The sequence below is a fragment of the Saimiri boliviensis genome, chromosome 13, assembly GCF_048565385.1.
Source record: "Saimiri boliviensis isolate mSaiBol1 chromosome 13, mSaiBol1.pri, whole genome shotgun sequence".
NCBI classification, from domain to species: domain Eukaryota; kingdom Metazoa; phylum Chordata; class Mammalia; order Primates; family Cebidae; genus Saimiri; species Saimiri boliviensis.
The window spans coordinates 78023656-78041348 of record NC_133461.1 but is presented as its reverse complement, the minus strand read 5'-3'; the positions used below and the strand labels follow the sequence as shown (position 1 = coordinate 78041348).

Here is a 17693-nt window from a genome sequence, read left to right as displayed (position 1 = left end):
GAAAAGAGAGGTGAGAAGATGCTGAGAAACCAACGCTGAAGTTGTAGTTATGAGTCACTGTAAACATCATCCAGCTTACCTTTTTTGAAGGTCTTGTTAATACTAGTCTGCCCCTCAGCAAAGCTTTTGTCTCCTTCAACATAAGGGAACACTCTGCCCTGGTGTACCCAGTAGTAGTCATGAGAACCAAAGAAGAACACAGGGAAGTCTCCCAAGTCATGTTTAAGGCCCTGGATGTTCAGTGGCACAGACCTGGGGTTGCAGATCTCTGCTGGCCACCATCTGAAAACAAAAGCAATTTTAGATCAAGAAGGCAATAAAGAAATCACACTATTTACAAGGTTGGCAGAAGGGAAAAAAGGTTTTGTATTTTGCGATTTTCATTCAGATTCTAAGAATATAAAATGTCACATATCATTAAAAAAATTAACAAATTAGCCGGGCGCGGTGGCTCAAGCCTGTAATCCCAGCACTTTGGGAGGCCGAGGCGGGTGGATCACGAGGTCGAGAGATCGAGACCATCCTGGTCAACATGGTGAAACCCCGTCTCTACTAAAAATACAAAACATTAGCTGGGCATGGTGGCACGTGCCTGTAATCCCAGCTACTCAGGAGGCTGAGGCAGGAGAATTGCTTGAACCCAGGAGGCAGAGGTTGCGGTGAGCCGAGATCGCGCCATTGCACTCCAGCCTGGGTAACAAGAGCGAAACTCCGTCTCAAAAAAAAAAAAAAAATTAACAAATTAATTAATGAAATAGTGCACACAGACAAAAGAAATTAGGCCTTAAACATCTGATCTACTTTCTTGTAAAAATTATTTCGTATTTATAAAATACATATCATGAAAATATGTTCTAAAATGTAATAATAAAATAATACTGAACCTACTACCCAATGATATTCCAAACCTAATTTCAATCCTAGAAAAGTTACACTTCGATGGGTGGGGTTAAAAAAAAAAAGAAAAGTCATGTTTCACCCGAAACTTAATATTAAGATTATCCTCCAAGGTATAGCAGTTGATTTCTAGTAGTCAGTGGAATCATTCTGAGAATAAACTGACGCTGTAGTAAAGAATGACCACTCCCATTCAAATCAGCATTCAGTCTCTAGTCACCTCTCGGTCAAATGTACTAGGTTTTGTATCAGTTTGTATTTCAGAATTTAATCCATCTTAGATCATAATAGACATGGAACAGAGGACAGAATGAAAATATAACTGTTTGAGGCTATGATAACTGAATACTAGAGCAGTCACTAAATGAAACTACCTGTGAGGAAATCTGATAGTTTCTAGCAAGCAGATAAATCAGGAACTGTATGATGAAGCTAACAGTCAGAAAATGAGGCCAACCTCATGGGCTTTTGTAGTAAATATACATAGACTTACTTTTTTTAATCTCTTAGATATGCCTAATAAAACAATTTTTAACACATAACTGTATTACTTAGAAGATACATGATGACATGATTGCACTCCCATATTTATATTACAGAACTTGGTAAGTGTCACCCGAAAGGTACCATGCTGTTCATCTAAGAATTAAAAACACGGGTAAGAATCCATGTTCAAATTGTAAACCAAACAAAAACCACATTTTCTGTGATCATTATGGTTCATTCTCAGGGCAGGCTCTATTTATTTCTAAACCATTTTAAAGGAATTAAATATGTATACAATTACTGCCCTCACTAACATCAGTTAGGAAGAGGCAAACATTCTGCCAGGGTTTGTTCCAGGTCCTCATATGTTCCCCCATGAAGCAACACATTGGAGTAACTAGTTATTGAAAATAAACAGCTTCATGCAGCCCACTGGGCCTGACTGGAAATAAATACATTAAGAATTAGTTCATGGGCCGGGTGCAGTGGTTGATGCCTGTAATCCCAGCACTTTGGGAGGCCGAGGCAGGCAGATCACCTGAGGTCGGGAGTTCAAGACCAGCCTGACGAACATGGAGAAACCCTGTCTGTATCAAAAATACAAAATTAGCTGGGCATGGTGGCGCATGCCTACAATCTGAGCTACTTGGGAAGCTGAGGCTGGAGAATCGATTGAACCCGGGAGGCAGAAGTTGCGGTGAGCTGAGATTGTGCCACTGCATTCTAGCCTGGGCAACGAGAGTGAAATTCAGTCTCAAAAATAAAAATAAAAATAAAAGAATTAGTTCATGGATGGAAGTTTTTCCAAAACATAAAGAAGAATCTGACCTAGATATAAAATCTCACAGGACTGTGAACTTAATTGAAGCACTGTTTCGGTTTTTTTAAAAAAATGTAATTAAAATTTAAGTATTAAAATAAGTCAAAGATATTTTCATATTCATAACTTTTAAAAAATTACTCTGAAGTTTATTTGAAGATCTGAAGGCTTCTTACATTGTTTTAGATATTTCTTATCTAGGAAAGTCTTAAATGTATGAATTTTCAAACTGTGCACCCTTCTCCACACCAGAAAGATAAATGTTTTTCAATTATGAAAGCAGCATAAGGTTCTTTTAAAAATTAAAACAATCCAGAAATGTATAAGAGAAAAGTGAAAATGTTTCTCCTTGTAATCTCATCCTTGACACTATTAAGATTAGACGTATTTCTTTCCAGGTATTAAAAACACATATATCAGGCCTGTAATCCCAGCAATTTAGTAGGCTGTGTCAGGCGGATCACTTTGAAGTCAGGAGTTGAAGACCAGCCTGGCAACATGGTGAAACACCATCTCTACTAAAAATTCAAAGATTAGCTGGGCATCATGGCATGTGTCTGTAATCCCAGCTACTTGGGAGGCTGAGACAGGAGAATCTCTTGAATCTGAGAGGTGGAGGTTGCAGTGAGCTGAGATCATGTCACTGCACTGCAGCCTGGGTGACACAGCAAGACTCATCTCAAAACACACACACACACACACACACACACACACACACACACCCCGAAAACAACGAGGTATGTACATCTACAATTTAAAAAAATGTATTAACACATTATGTATCATGGATGGCTTTTCATGTTACTGTATAGACCTGCATTATCCTTGTATTGGCTTCACAGTATTCTACAACATGGATACACTATGATTATCTGACAAATCCTCTACTATTTGGATTATTTAAATATTTGTGATTGAAATAATACTGCAATAAATACCCTTATAAACATATTTTTGCCTGATTACTCATTTTTTTCTTTAAATAAATTTATTTCAGTGGAAGTGCTGAGTCAAAGGGTATACACAGTTACAATTTTGATATGTGATGTCCAACTGCCCCAGGGGAAGAAGTGGTTTAACTCTCCATGCCCTTACTGGCCACAACATTACTAATCTTCTAAATCTTTGCCAATCTGTTAATTGGGAAAAAAAAAAACTTCTCTGTATTAATGTGCATTTATTGCTGGTGAGGCTGAGCATTTTCCCATCTTTATTTCCTATTTACTATCTTTTACAAATTGGCTTTCTCTCTGTGCCCCTTTTTCTAATAAAGTTTTTGGGTTTTCTTATTGAATGTAGAAAAGCGAGTATCTTCCTCCAGTTTGACAGTAACCTTTTAACATTTTATATCTTTTGCGAGAAAGTATAAAATTATTTATGTATTCAAATTGTCAATTTTAAAAAAGAACTTAGAGGGTTTTTGTTGTATATTGAAAAATAAGGGGAGGCCAGGCTTGGTGGTTTACACCTGTAATCCCAGCCCTTTGGGAGGCTAAGGCTGGCAGATCAGGAGGTCAGGAGTTCAAGACCAGCCTGGTCAACATGGTAAAACCCTGTCTCTACCAAAAATACAAAAATTAGCCAGGCGTGATGGTGCACGCCTGTATCCCAGCTACTTGGAAGGCTTAAGCGAGAGAATTGCTTGAACCCGGGAGGCAGAGGTCGCAGTAAGCTGAGATCACGCCACTGCATTCCAGGCTGGGATAGAGTGAGATTCTGTCTCAAAAAAACCAACCAAAACAACAACAAAAAAGCCCCACAAAAGCAAGAAAAATAGGGGGAGGTTTGATCTTTTTATCTTAATACCCCAGATGGCAGCTAAAAATGAAGTTCTAAAATTTAAATAGGTAAACATGTAGCATATTTAAAAGAGAGAGAACAGACTGGGTGTGGTGGCTCACGCCTGTAATCCTAACATTTTGGTAGGCCAAGGCGGGCAGATCACGAGGTCAAGAGATGAAGACCATCCTGGCCAACATGGTGAAACCCCATCTCTACTAAAAATACAAAAATAAAAAAAAAACATGCCTAGTTCCAGCTACTCAGGAGGTTGAGGCAGGAGAATCGCTTGAACCTGGGAGGCAGAAGTTGCGGTGAGCCAAGATAATGCCACTGCATTCCAGCCTGGTGAGAGCTACACTCTGTCTCAAAAAAAAAAAAAAAAAAAAAAAAAATGGAGGAGGGGTGTGGGGAGAGAACATAGCTCTTGCTAAAAGAATTAAAACATGTTTGAAATTTTCTAGAAATATATTTTACAGCCAGATGTGTGGTAGCTCACACCTGTAATCCCAGCACTTAGGGAGGCTGAGGCGGGTGGATCAGCTGAGATCAGGAGTTGGAGGCGAGCCTGGCCAACATAGATGAAACCCGTCCATACTAAAAATACAAAAAGTAGTCAGGCGTGATATCAGGCACCTGTAATCCCAGCTACTTGGGATGCTGAGGCAGGAGAATCGCTTGAACCTGGGAGGTGGAGGTTGCGGTGAGCCAAGATCACTCCAGCTTGGATGACAGAGCTGGCCTCTGTCTCAACAAGCAAACCAAGAAATATATTTTACCTAGGATTCTAACTGAAAAGCAGGACTCTATTGTGCTTTTTTTTTTTTTTTTTTTTTTTGAGACGGAGTTTCACTCTTGTTATCCAGGCTGGAGTGCAATGGCGCGATCTTGGCTCACTGCAACCTCCGTCTCCTGGGCTCAAGCAATTCTCCTGCCTCAGCCTCCCGAGTAGCTGGGACTACAGACGTGCACTACCATGCCCAGCTAATTTTTGTATTTTTAGTAGAGATGGGGTTTCACCATGTTGACCAGGATGGTCTCGATCTCTTGACCTCGTGATCCACCCGCCTCGGCCTCCGAAAGTGCTGGGATTATAGGCTTGAGCCACCGCACCCGGCCCCTATTGTGCTATCTTGAAAAGTATCTATTTTCTTAGTAAAATGATAAATATATGCCTCAAAATGTAGAGTTTTCAAGTTTTTTTTTTTTGAGACTGGGTCTTGCACTGTTGCCCAGCCTGCAGTACAGTGGCACAATCATGGCTCACTGCAGCCTTAACCTCCTGGGCTCCAGCAATCCTCCAGACTCAGTCTACCGAACAGCTAGGATGCTACGACACCTGGCACACCACTATGCCCAGCTAATATTTATATATTGTGTAGAGATAGGGTTTTGTCATATTGCCCAAGCTGGTCTTGAACTCCTCAGCTCAAGCAAATTACCCACTCCAGCCTCCTACAGTGCTAGGATTACAGGCATGAACCACTGTACCTGGCCAAACTGTATCAGTACACCTGTTCAGTGAAGGCTCGTTAAAACCCTTAAAGGATAAAGTATTATTAAAATAATGGTATTCATATACTTCCTGCTTCATTCCCTTAAGCCTCTTAATGGAATAATCTCCCTTAAATTCTAAAATGTTTTCTCTTTACAGATGGTTTAGGGCTTTCAGCTAGAACAAAATGGACCAGATTCAGGGGCAAAGAGCTATTTTGGCCAGAATACAAACTTGATTTTATCAGAAATAAGAAATCAACATATATCTAACTAAGACACAAAGAAAATATCATCTCAGGCCAAGTGTGGTGGCTCATTCCCATAATCCTAGCACTTTGGGAGGCTGAGGCAGGAGGATCACTTGAGCCTAGGAGTTTGAGACCAGCCTGGGCAATATAGTGAGACCACCCCCCATCTCACTATATTTATTCAATTTAAATAAAATTTAAAGTTTTTTTGAAAAAAGTTATCTCCACTGTCCACATAAGACCTTTTATTTCAAAATCTAGTAGTACATAGTCCATTAGTATAAAACAACTTTCAGAACTTAAAAACAAACATTGGTGGGCATGGTGGCTCACGCCTATAATCTCAGCATTTTGGGAGGCTGAGGTGGACAGAGCTTGACTCATGAGTTTGAGACCAGACTGGGCAATATGGCAAAACATCATCTCTACTAAAAATACAAAAAGCTTGCCAGGCATGGTGGTGTATACTTGTAATCCCAGCTACTCTGGAGACTGAGGTGGGAGGATGGCTTGAGTCAGCAGGTGGAGGGTGCAGTGAGCCGAGATCACACCACTGCACTCCAGCCTTGGCTCAAACAAACAAACAAACAAACAACAGTCAACCCACCAATGCCAAAGAAAAATAAAACAAAAATCAATAATGAATTAGGAACATAATCTTCCCAACCCCTTAAGAACCCAAACTCAAACATGGTGCTTTTCTTTCTTTTTTAAGGAAGTAGGTCCATGCTGTCTACCTAATCTAAGTCCAAGTCACTCTGCATCCAGAGTATGAAACTGGTCTGCACAATGACTAAATACTTCCTCTTTGTCCTTGGAAAAACTTGCCTGTAATTTCCCAATTTGACCCAAACAATCTGCTTGTAATGTAGTTTCTTGCCAGCTTTACAGTCATTACAATTCCAGCAGCCTTCTGGCATTTCTATGCTCAGACATTCCGGGTGGAAGGAAGCTGGGCACGATTCACAGCAGAGCAATCTTCCACCTTGAAACAAATAAACAGTCTTAATAACTGAGAAAAGAGGAGAGAGAAAAAGAAAGAAAAAGGAGAAAGTTACCTTTTCTGCACATTAAATTTGATTCAAATTGGGGAGAAATAACAAAGGAACTGAATCATATCTACAGTGATGGAATAAAATAGCAAACAAACGTATTTAGCTACTTTTCAGGGTTTCAGTGGCCAGAAACTCAGAGCTTCTGAGTAGTACCAAAAGCGCATATGTACTCTTTACTCTTTTAAACTATGGGATATTGAGGTATCAGTTTAGAAGCTAAACTAACATATAACCAAATTGATGCATAAAATCTTTGACTAAGTAGATTTGATAGTAGGTTTTTCAAACATGTAAGTAGCAACTTTCTTTTCTCCTTCAGAGGTAAGAAAGCAAGTCATCACTGTATTTTAATCCAGTGCCACAGTTAACTAAATCCCTTTACAATATAATTAGCAATAAAGAAAACAGCCAATGGATTGATCAGTACTTTTCTCTTTCCATAAAGAAAAAGCAAAAGGAACACAGAATTTCAAATTGGTGTTTATGTTATCATTACCTTTTGATGAAGATATACAGGCTATACAGCAGTGGTTTGCAATTTTTTCATCACCAAGGATCCCCTTTTCCCTCCTCATGAACCCACATGACTTCAAATATTTTATCAACAACCAGAACACCTGTGTGTGTGTGTGTGTGTGTGTGTGTGTGTGTATGTGTATATATTCTCTCTATATAGAGATTATATTTTGAGACAGGCTCTCACTATCTTGCCCAGGCTGGTCTTGAACTCTTGGCCTCAAGCAATCCTCCTGCCTCAGCCTCCCAAAGTGCTGGGATTACAGGTGTGAGCCACCATGCCCGGCCAAAATCTGCATTTTAAAAGTAACAATTTCTCCAATTTTTATTAGCCAAAGAAATAAAAAACTGCCAGTCAGAGATTCTGATTCCAATAACAAAACTAGTATTATCACATTAAATTGTTAAATAGCCAAATTTTAAAAACTCATGCAGGCCGAGCGCGGTGGCTCACGCCTGTAATCCTAGCACTTTGGGAGGCCGAGGCAGGTGGATCACGAGGTCAAGAGATCAAGACCATCCTGGCCAACACAGCGAAACCCCATCTCTACTAAAATATAAAATATTGGCTGGGCATGGTGGTGCGCGTCTGTAGTCCCAGCTACCCGGGAGGCTGAGGCAGGAGAATTGCTTGAACCCAGGAGGTGGAGGTTGCAGTGAGCGGAGATCGCGCCACTGCACTGCAGCCTGGTGCGTGGTGACAGAACAAGACTCTGTCTCAAAACAAACAAACAAACAAACAAAAAAAACAACTCATGCACCCTGATTCTGTACAAATGTGTAATTCTGTTAGATTTTCTGAAATATCAAACACAGTTCAAAAATTTTGTTTACATAAATCTTTTCTGACTTTATATTGAGAACCACTGCTTTATAGCATAAAATTAAGCAGTTATCAGTATAGAATGAAGTATCATATGCAAGGAGCTCCCTACAAGTTCCCTATCAAAACTGTTTCCTTTTAGATACACAAAATACTCTCTGGATTGAGACCAAAACAGGTGCGGCAAAGAAAATAGTTTGAAACGCTAAGAAATACGAAATTCTGGGAAGAAATTAGGTATTTCTAACATGTTTTTAATACGTGACAGAGAATGTGGTTAACCACTGAAGACAAAATATAATAAAGACATTTACAGCAAAAAATGGATCTTTTCATTGGAAAATCAGGTCTATAACCCATGAGTGCACCAAGATTTAAAGTCTCATAAGCAGGCCGGGCACGGTGGCTCAAGCCTGTAATCCCAGCACTTTGGGAGGCCGAGACGGGTGGATCACGAGGTCAAAAGATCGAGACCATCCTGGTCAACATGGTGAAACCCCATCTCTACTAAAAATACAAAAAATTAGCTGGGCATGGTGGTGCGTGCCTGTAATCCCAGCTACTCAGGAGGCTGAGGCAGGAGAATTGCCTGAACCCAGGAGGCGGAGGTTGCAGTGAGCCGAGATCACACCATTGCACTCCAGCCTCGGTAACAAGAGCGAAACTCCGTCTCAAAAAAAAAAAAAAAAAAAAAGTTTCATAAGCAAAAAGGTAAGAGCCCTCTATACAACTTTATCAAATCACATGCTGCAACCTTCTGAGGGCTTGCTACCAATTTTCCAGAAAATCTTGTCTTCCTATATTTTCAAACTTCTGATTAACATAAAACCAAAAAGAAAATCCATATACAACCCACGATGAATTAAATTGCTATATTTCCTCTGCTTAAAAGCTTTTACTTCAATCATCAGGATTTTTTTTTCCCTTGGATTACATCTCAATATGGATTAACTGGTTCAATTCACCAACCTAGAGATCAGATGCTCAAGTGCTCTAAACTTAGGTAGGGAATTCTTCTATAAATTTAAAGTAAAATGAGGTTATTCAGTTTTTTCTTGCTTTTGTCAGCATTTTCGCAAGCAGAGATTATTCATTTTTTTGCATCAGAAAGGAATGACCAGTAGGAAGAAAAGTCTGCAAACAGCTTTAGAGGACATGTGATTATTAGCGCTGATGTAGAAAAGTCAGGCCGGCCATTTTTAACATTATGGAATATTTCTTAATTTTGAGTCTTATTTCAGAGGAAATACAGAGCCAGAATCATCAGAGAAAAATCAACATGATAAAAATGTTTAAAATACACAAGGGAAATAAAAATAAGTAAATAAAAATATGAATGGTCCACCTTGGTACTATGCAAGAAAACTAGGATGCAAGAGAAGGAAGATGTGGTTCAAGCTAGGCAAACAGAGGGCTCAAAATAATTTCAGTTCATGGCAAAGTTAATACTGAGTACTGAAAATAAAGTAAGCAACAACTGAATTAATCTAATTTTATACAGGTACCAGTAGGAAAATAAAGCATTTCCCAAAATGTCTCAGGCAGAATAACTATGGAGTAAGTCAAACGTATGTTCATTTTATGTTTTGGAAGTATCATTAATAAGGTGATAATAATCTGGGGAAAAAAACAAAAAAGCCAATACTCTCATCAATACTTCTAATATGTTCAATCCACCTTGCTTAGTTGTCCTTTCTTTTAGTCATGGGTTGCCACTTCAGATGTCTGACAAACAGCAAAGATACATCAAACAGGCAACACAACTTTTTCAAAAGCCCATTTCAAATACACCTTGTGTGTGTGTGTGTATGTACTTAGTTACAAGTGAAGTTTTCTTTAAAGATTCTGAACCTGGCCACAGATCATAATGGGAAGGTATATAGGAAAAGGCCCTCACCTTTCAAGCTCATTTATTTTTCCCTGTGGGATAATAACTCCCCAAATAATACATCTTTGTTAAATCATTTTTATAACAGGTAGGTTATGGAAAACTAAACATAATATAAAGTTTTCTTCCATAGGTTAAATTAACTGGGAGAACAGAAATACACATTTAGCTCTTGGTACTGTATGGATAATTATCCATCAACAATTCAGCTGGGCTACCTTCCAGCATCCAGTATTAGGGGTATTCTCCCCCGTCAGCTTCCCACCAATATTTCCTAAGGGAAGGGCAACCAGTTTTCATACCATCTTAACCAAACATTTAAGAAGCACAATGACAGAATGGATTCTAAAAGCAACCTTTTAAGTATCAGTATCTTAGTTTCCTTCTTTTAATAACCTACCTTGTTATTTAGTTGAAAGTTAGTAACCAATTATAACCTATCTTTTCTATTCCAACTTGAATGATAGTTTCACACCAGGAAAAAGAGAAAGAACATTTAGAATATGATTCTATATTTATACTGACCAAAATCCTAGTCTTCCTATTTTAATAACTTATAAATATGGAATGTGTGAAAATTTATTCAAGGAAAGAATAAGTAAAAATTTGCAATAATGGAATTATTTTAAGCCCTTTTTAATAATTATGCAGCCATATGAAGACACAGTCACAACCACCAAGGCAGAATTTACCAAAAGCAACAGATGGTGCTTGACAGGCATACGTTTCCCCCCTACATTGAAAGAGAAAAAAATAGGAAATGCAAAAATAAAAGCAAGAGAAACTATTTTGATTATTACCTTTCTCACATTTCTTTTTGGAAGCTGACGAAGAAGGAATCATAGGTAATTTCATCAACTCAGCACGATTTGATTCATTCAGTAGGTAGTGGGACTTATAGGCATATGAACTGAACATGGGGTCTGAATGGTCCTGAACTATCAGCCCTATACGAAACAAACAGAAAGAGATGAGCTGCAATGAAACTACCCATGATTCCATGAGGAAAAAATAAACCAACACCTATTATGTATGCTTCAAAGTTGGGGTGGGGAGGGTGAAAATGAGAATATGAAGAAAAAAGAAAGATCTGACAGAAAGGTTTTCTACAGTTTTCAAAGGGAGTCTGAACTACTCAATTCCTTATCCCTATATTATAGAAACCTATATACTGCAGAAGAAAACTTCAAATAATTTGAAGATATAAACAACACTTGACATCATACTGAAAACCCCTTAAGAAAAACAAAGCTACATTGCTGCATATTTGGATGTACAAGGACAACAACCCAAAGAACGACATGATATTATATATCACGTAATGAGACAGAAATCAGAATCATTTACATAATGTAAATAGACCCTATCTACCTTCAATATATCAATTAGCGCTTTAAGGCAGAATGGAGTCTCTCCTTTTCTCTATTCACATCTTCAGACACACTCAAGGAAATCCTAACTTTCTCTGCCAGATAATGAAACTCGTCTCTATCAATATGGATGTTTTATTTCATTTATATTGTGTGTGTATACACACAACAAACACACACACACACACACACACACACACACACACACACACACACACACATTTTTGAGACAGCCTTTTGCCTTATCACCCAGGCTGAAGGGTAGTTAATTATATTGTATTTTTTTGAGACAAGAGTCTTGCCCTGTCACCCAGGCTGGAGGGTAGTGGTGTGATCGTGGCTCACAGAAGTTTTGAATTCTTGGGCTCTAGCGATCCTCTGGACTCAGCCTCTCAAGTAGCTGGGATTATAGGTATGTGTCAACACACCAGGCTAATTAAAATTTTTTTTTTTTTGTAGAGATGGGGTCTATAATAGCTTTTGTGCCCAGGCTGATGTCTAACTTGTGGCCTTAAGTAATCCTCCCACCTTGGCCTTACAAAACGTTGGGATTACAGGCATGAGCCACTGTGCCAGGCCTGGTACATAATTTTAAAGGAGCCATGATTTCCTGAACTTTACTGAGGTAGTACAAACATTTTCATTTTTTCCCTGCCACAATATAAAGTGATTACCAACTTAAGGGTTAATAAAAGTAACCCTTTTGATCTACCAATTGTAGCTATGCTACTTAGAGGAAAACACTAAAGCTACCTGAGGTTCCTTCTTCTTTCCCTTCCCCTTCCTCCAGTTAATTCATGATGTAGCTATAAGCCACTCCTAAACCTAGGCAACTGTGAGACCATGGGACATTTCTCTATCCTCTGCCTTGGTTACTGGTCAGTGTATAATGATGTAGGATTTTACAACACAAATTACGGCAGCAGTTTTATTTAGAGACCATTTTGAAGGGGAGGGAAGTTACCATTTACTTTTTTCTGTGGGCATTATCTTCATTTGATGCTACCCTACACTGAGATGCATTCGAAAAATAGCTCTGACCTAGAAGACAGAATGGAACCTGAAATTACTAACAATATGACAATCTTTTTTTTTTTTTTTTTTTTTTTTTGAGACAGGGTCTCGCTCTGTCACCCAGGCTAGAGTCCAGTGGCACAAACACAGCTCACTACAGCCATGACCTTCTGGGCTCAAGTGATCCTACCACCTCAACCTCCAGAGTAGCTAGGACTACAGGTGCATGCCATCACGCCTGGCTAAGTTTTTGATTTTTTTTGCAGAGACGAGGTCTTGCTGTGTTGCCCAGGTTGGTGTTGGATTCCTGGGTTCAAACAATCCTCCCACCTTGGCCTCTCAAAATGTTGGAATTACAGGCGTAAGCCATAGTGCTCAGCCAGAATCTTCTAATAAAAGTTATGTAGACTGGGTACAGTGGCTCATGCCTATAATTCCAGCACTTTGGGAGGTCGAGGCAGGCGAATCCCCTGAGGTTGGGAGTTTGAGACCAGCCTGACCAACATGAAGAAAACTCATCTCTACTAAAAATACAAAAAAATTAGTTGGGTGTGGTGGTGCATACATGTAATCCCAGCTACTCGGGAGGCTGAGGCAGGAGAGTCACTTGAACCGGGGAGGCGGAGGTTGCAGTGAGCCGAGATTGCACCATTGCACTCCAGCCTGGGTAACACGAGTGAAACTCCGTTGCAAAAAACCACAAAAGTTATATAATGTTGAAATGAACTTCATACATTTACTAGAGGGAGACGGTGTAGTGTAAAAGAATATGGGCTTTGAAATAAGAATGATCAAGTACAAATACTGGTCCCTCCATTTAACAACTGTGTGACCTTAGGTAAATTATTTCATCTGGGTTTCAGTGTTCTCATCTGTATACTATGGAGAGAGAACTTCTTAGGGAAACTGTGGCAATTCATTCAGATGATGTTTAGTAAAGTTTGACTTACATATGCAAAATAAATTGCTATTATTTCCTGTTAAAATGAAAAGAAAACTCCGGCTTACGTTATCCATTTAAGATTACCATTACAAAGAAAGGCAAAGAATGCTAAGTAACTTATTTTACACAACCTTCTAGATAAAAGGAGATGCTAAAGAATATACACTACACTGAAAAATGTCTGCACACTTCTTGTGACTCCATGACTAGGTGGGAGTTGGAAGAGGAGCAATGTTCCTCCAAACCCTGAAACATTTCAAAAAATATATCCAGACATTGCAGTCCTTAAGAAGTAGCTTGATTATCTGAAACATCCAATAACCAAGAACTAAGAGAAAATCTATGTGCAGAGAAAAATTCTGTGAGGCAAGAAACAAGCAAAGCAAGTTAAGTTTTCTAATACCCAAATATAAATGATTAAAGTGTTCCTTTCTGTGTGTGTAGATTTATTACAGTTATGTCCCCTTAAAAAAGGTGACCTTTATAAATACTTATAAAAGAACACGTATTATTTACTTCTGAAAGAATTTTGATTTAAGACTTCCCAACATCTGATCTATTTACAGTAAGTCTTTGTCAAATGCTAGAAAACAAAATGAAGGTTTCTGTTTACCATACAAGGTTTTACCATTAAAATATTTGGGAATTAAATAATTTTGCTTAAATAGGCATTTAAATTCAGTGAATCTTCCAGAATAACTATCAAATTGATAAGATGTAAATACAGATTTTGTTGTTCAAACATGAGTTTTCCATCCACTTACATTATTCTCAGAATTTTAACCAAGCCATGTAAGTCAAATTTAACAAAAACGGTTACAGAGTTTCTATAAGCGGACCATTTTCTAGCTGTCCTAAATTGAAAATGCTGTATTTTGTTTCACTGCTCACTGCAGCCTCGAACTCCTGGGCTCAAGTGATCTTCCCTCCTCAGCCTCTAGAGGTGCTGGAATCATAGGCACACACTACCATGCTTGGCTAATTCTTTTATTTTTTGTAGAGATGAGGTCTTGCTATGTTGCCTAGGCTAGTCCTGAACTCCTGGGCCTTTAGCAATCCACCCAACTCAGCCTCCCAAGGTATGGGATTACAGGCATGAACTATTATGCCCAGCCTGAAAATACCTATTTTAAAGCTATCCCAATTATTGAATAAAGTAGAGCAAAAGAGAATATTGATTAATCTACTGATGGCATTTGATTTAGAATGTGCCCCAACATAAGCCAACATAATAGTTATAAACTTGATATTAAAATGCTGGCTAAATTATTCATGCTTATACACTGACAGGAAACGTTGGTGCCTACGAATGGTAGAATAGAGTTTGCAAAGCAGTAAGAGGACTTTGTTATCACTGCCACTCATCTGTTTAAAAGACTCTGAAGCTAAACATACAACTGATAACACAGTAATTTCTTCTAATCATTACTTTCTTAGGGATGCAGAGATGAGAAAGGCAATGAGTGACAACTTTTTATTTATTATGTGCCCACTTGTTACAATATGGCAGGAAACATTTCAGACCTACTCCTCCATGACAGCAGCCAGGTTTCAGAGCAGAATACAGTTGTCACTGCTTTACTTAGGAAAGACACACGGTGCTTCCTGCTCCAAAGGCAGACAGTCACATGTGCTTATAAAACAGGCAAACAGGCTGGGCGCGGTGGCTCAAGCCTGTAATCCCAGCACTTTGGGAGGCCGAGGCAGGTAGATCACGAGGTCGAGAGATCGAGACCATCCTGGTCAACACGGTGAAACCCCGTCTCTACTAAAAATACAAAAAATTAGCTGGACATGGTGGCGCGTGCCTGTAATCCCAGCTACTCAGCAGGCTGAGGCAGGAGAATTGCCTGAACCTAGGAGGCGGAGGTTGCAGTGGGCCGAGATCGCGCCATTGCACTCCAGCCTGGGTAACAAGAGCAAAACTCCGTCTCAAAAAAAACCAAAAAACAAAAAACAAACAAAAAAAAACCCAGGCAAACAGAAAGTAGTGTCTACTATAAAACCTGAAGACTACCATTATTTAATCTTTTACTGCTGACCTCCGGGTAATTTTTTCATAATGAGAGATACAAAAGCAAAACAATCTAAGATCTATCATACTACCTAAACTCTTTTAAAAAGTTATGGTACTTTTACCAAATTAAAATAACTGTCTCCTAAAGCAAAATCAACCAAACAAAAACCACTTTCATCTTTAGTATGATCTACATAGAATCTAATGGGCATGATGGGCCTTAGAGACCTTGAGAATAGTTCACACCGAGAAAACTTAGCTCTTAAATTAAAAACAAAACAAAAACAATTAGTTGGTTTTTATAATGCTTACTAAGGACCAAAAAAGTTTTATTTTAATATAGCTGAGATAAAGCCAGATATTCTGTGTAACAGTCAACTAAAGAAGTCCCATTTTAGATTTATCACAAACACAAGTTCACTGACCCCCACAGGGGCACAGTATTGTTTTTAGTTGATCAATCTCTTGGCACACTTAAATATCAACAGCTGGCAATAAGAAAGCCCACACGGCTGGCTCTGAACTAACACCACCACATATGCTGCCTTGGCTGTGTCCCATCAGGCCTTCCTCAATGCCAGACCAAAACATTACGATAAAACACAACATAAACAACAGAAAAATAAACGTGCTAGTCTTGCCTTCCAAGTGAAGTCTTAGTCGGCTGAAAGGTCTGTTTTAAGATTATGACATGGGAAGGATCTACTTTGAATAGAAGAATTGTAGAAGGGAAAAAATTAATCTTTTAATGCTCTGAACAGAAAAACTAAGAACTGTAATTCTGTGATTTTTAGAAAGGCAGATTTTAGCTTAACTTATGGAAGAATTAATATTCTAACAATTTGGACATCTAGCGTTATAAAAGTTACTGGAAATGTTCATCTCTCTCAGGGATATATCACAGTGGAATTCTGCACTGGGTAGGAGATTGTACTAGATAGCCTGAGTCCTTTCCCAATGCTGAGACTCTATGTTAATGGAGAAATATGCCAATGACCTCAAAAATAAATGTAGAGAAAAGTTAGACACTCACCTCTGGCACAAACGAAACAAAAGCCTACATTTACAGCAGAAGAAGAATTACTGCTCCGTTTGGAATGATTACTACAGATGAGAATGTAGGAGGATACTAACATGCTTCCAGCCGCAATGCAAGCATCTCCAGTGTGATAGGCAACTGGACATCTCAAACATCTCATCATGCGGCCTGTTTAAAGACAAGTCAAAAAGGAATCTAATAAGGCATCAGTGGGGCATAAAATGAAGTTTCTGGAGTTGGGCTTTTTTGGGTTCCCATGTGATGCTAGCTATAGTAAGATAAAAAGCATTTTGTCTTCCCTAGTCTGGCTCTGTCATCCTATGCTACATGGCCCCTAAATGTAAGCCTAATAGTCACTTAGAGATCATCCAAAGAAAAAATTATTTGTTCCAATGCTGCAGAGATGGTGGTATCCAACATGGCACCTACCTAAAGATTTCGAGGGTATTTGGAACACATGGAATTTTCTACTCATGGTCTGAATTTAGAATGTAATTTCTACTTAACATGCTATGTACTGTGGCTCAACTGTTAAAGCTAGAGATATACAGAGGAAGAATACCCTATGTTTTTTGAAATATATGCTTGATATTATTTGCCACTGCACCTAAAACAACAATCTTTGACTCCTTCTTCAGCTATTTTACCTTTGCTTGCTTTGTGGATGTCTTTCTCCATAGAGCAGGCAGAGCAGCAGTGCTGAGGACAGCGGAATCCTTTTGATTCAAAGATGGCAGTGGGGAATTTGCGGACACAGGCTTCATGATAAAATTTTCCACAAGCACCAACAGAACAACGCTTCACATCTTTACCAGACACTTTACATGAAAAACATGGGTGCTGCCCTGGAAAATTAGTGAGGAATACAAATTAAATAAAATCGACTAAAGCATATTCAAGTAGAAGCAGCTACAGACATCAAACACCTACTCCTAAAACAGACTCTATTACCATATATAAGAATTTAATACACAAAAAAGCATTTAAAATAAATGCTAAATTGAAAGTATGTTTTAGGCCGGTGCAGGCTCACACCTATAATCCCAGCACTTTGGGAAGCTGAGGCAGGCAGATCACAAGGTCAGGAGATTGAGACCATCCTGGCTAACACAGTAAAACTCTCTCTACTAAAAATACAAAAAATTATTAGCGGGGATTGGTGGCAAGGGCCTGTAGTCCCAGCTACTCGGGAGGCTGAGGCAGGAGAATCACTTGAGCCCGGGAGTGGAGGCTGCAGTAAGCCAAGATCGTGCCAATGCACTCTAGCCTGCGCAACAGAGTGAGAAGCAAGACTCCATCTC

General features: G+C 39.0%; 1 protein-coding gene across 11 annotated transcripts in view; it reads right to left on the bottom strand.

Annotated features, from left to right (window-relative positions):
- The window catches only part of NSD3 (nuclear receptor binding SET domain protein 3), a 122431-nt gene that overhangs the window by 22229 nt on the left and 82509 nt on the right, over positions 1–17693 (bottom strand). For 8 of the 11 annotated variants that reach the window (XM_074383857.1, XM_074383858.1, XM_074383856.1 and 5 more), the window contains 5 exons: positions 17040–17237; positions 16387–16560; positions 10810–10956; positions 6556–6739; positions 80–282 (listed from right to left, as the gene is read on the bottom strand). In XM_074383857.1, the coding sequence (XP_074239958.1) occupies positions 80–282; positions 6556–6739; positions 10810–10956; positions 16387–16560; positions 17040–17237 (906 nt within the window). The remainder of the gene's footprint in view (positions 1–79; positions 283–6555; positions 6740–10809; positions 10957–16386; positions 16561–17039; positions 17238–17693) is intronic. The other 3 variants (XM_010348712.3, XM_010348714.3, XM_074383864.1) reach the window with 2 other exon arrangements.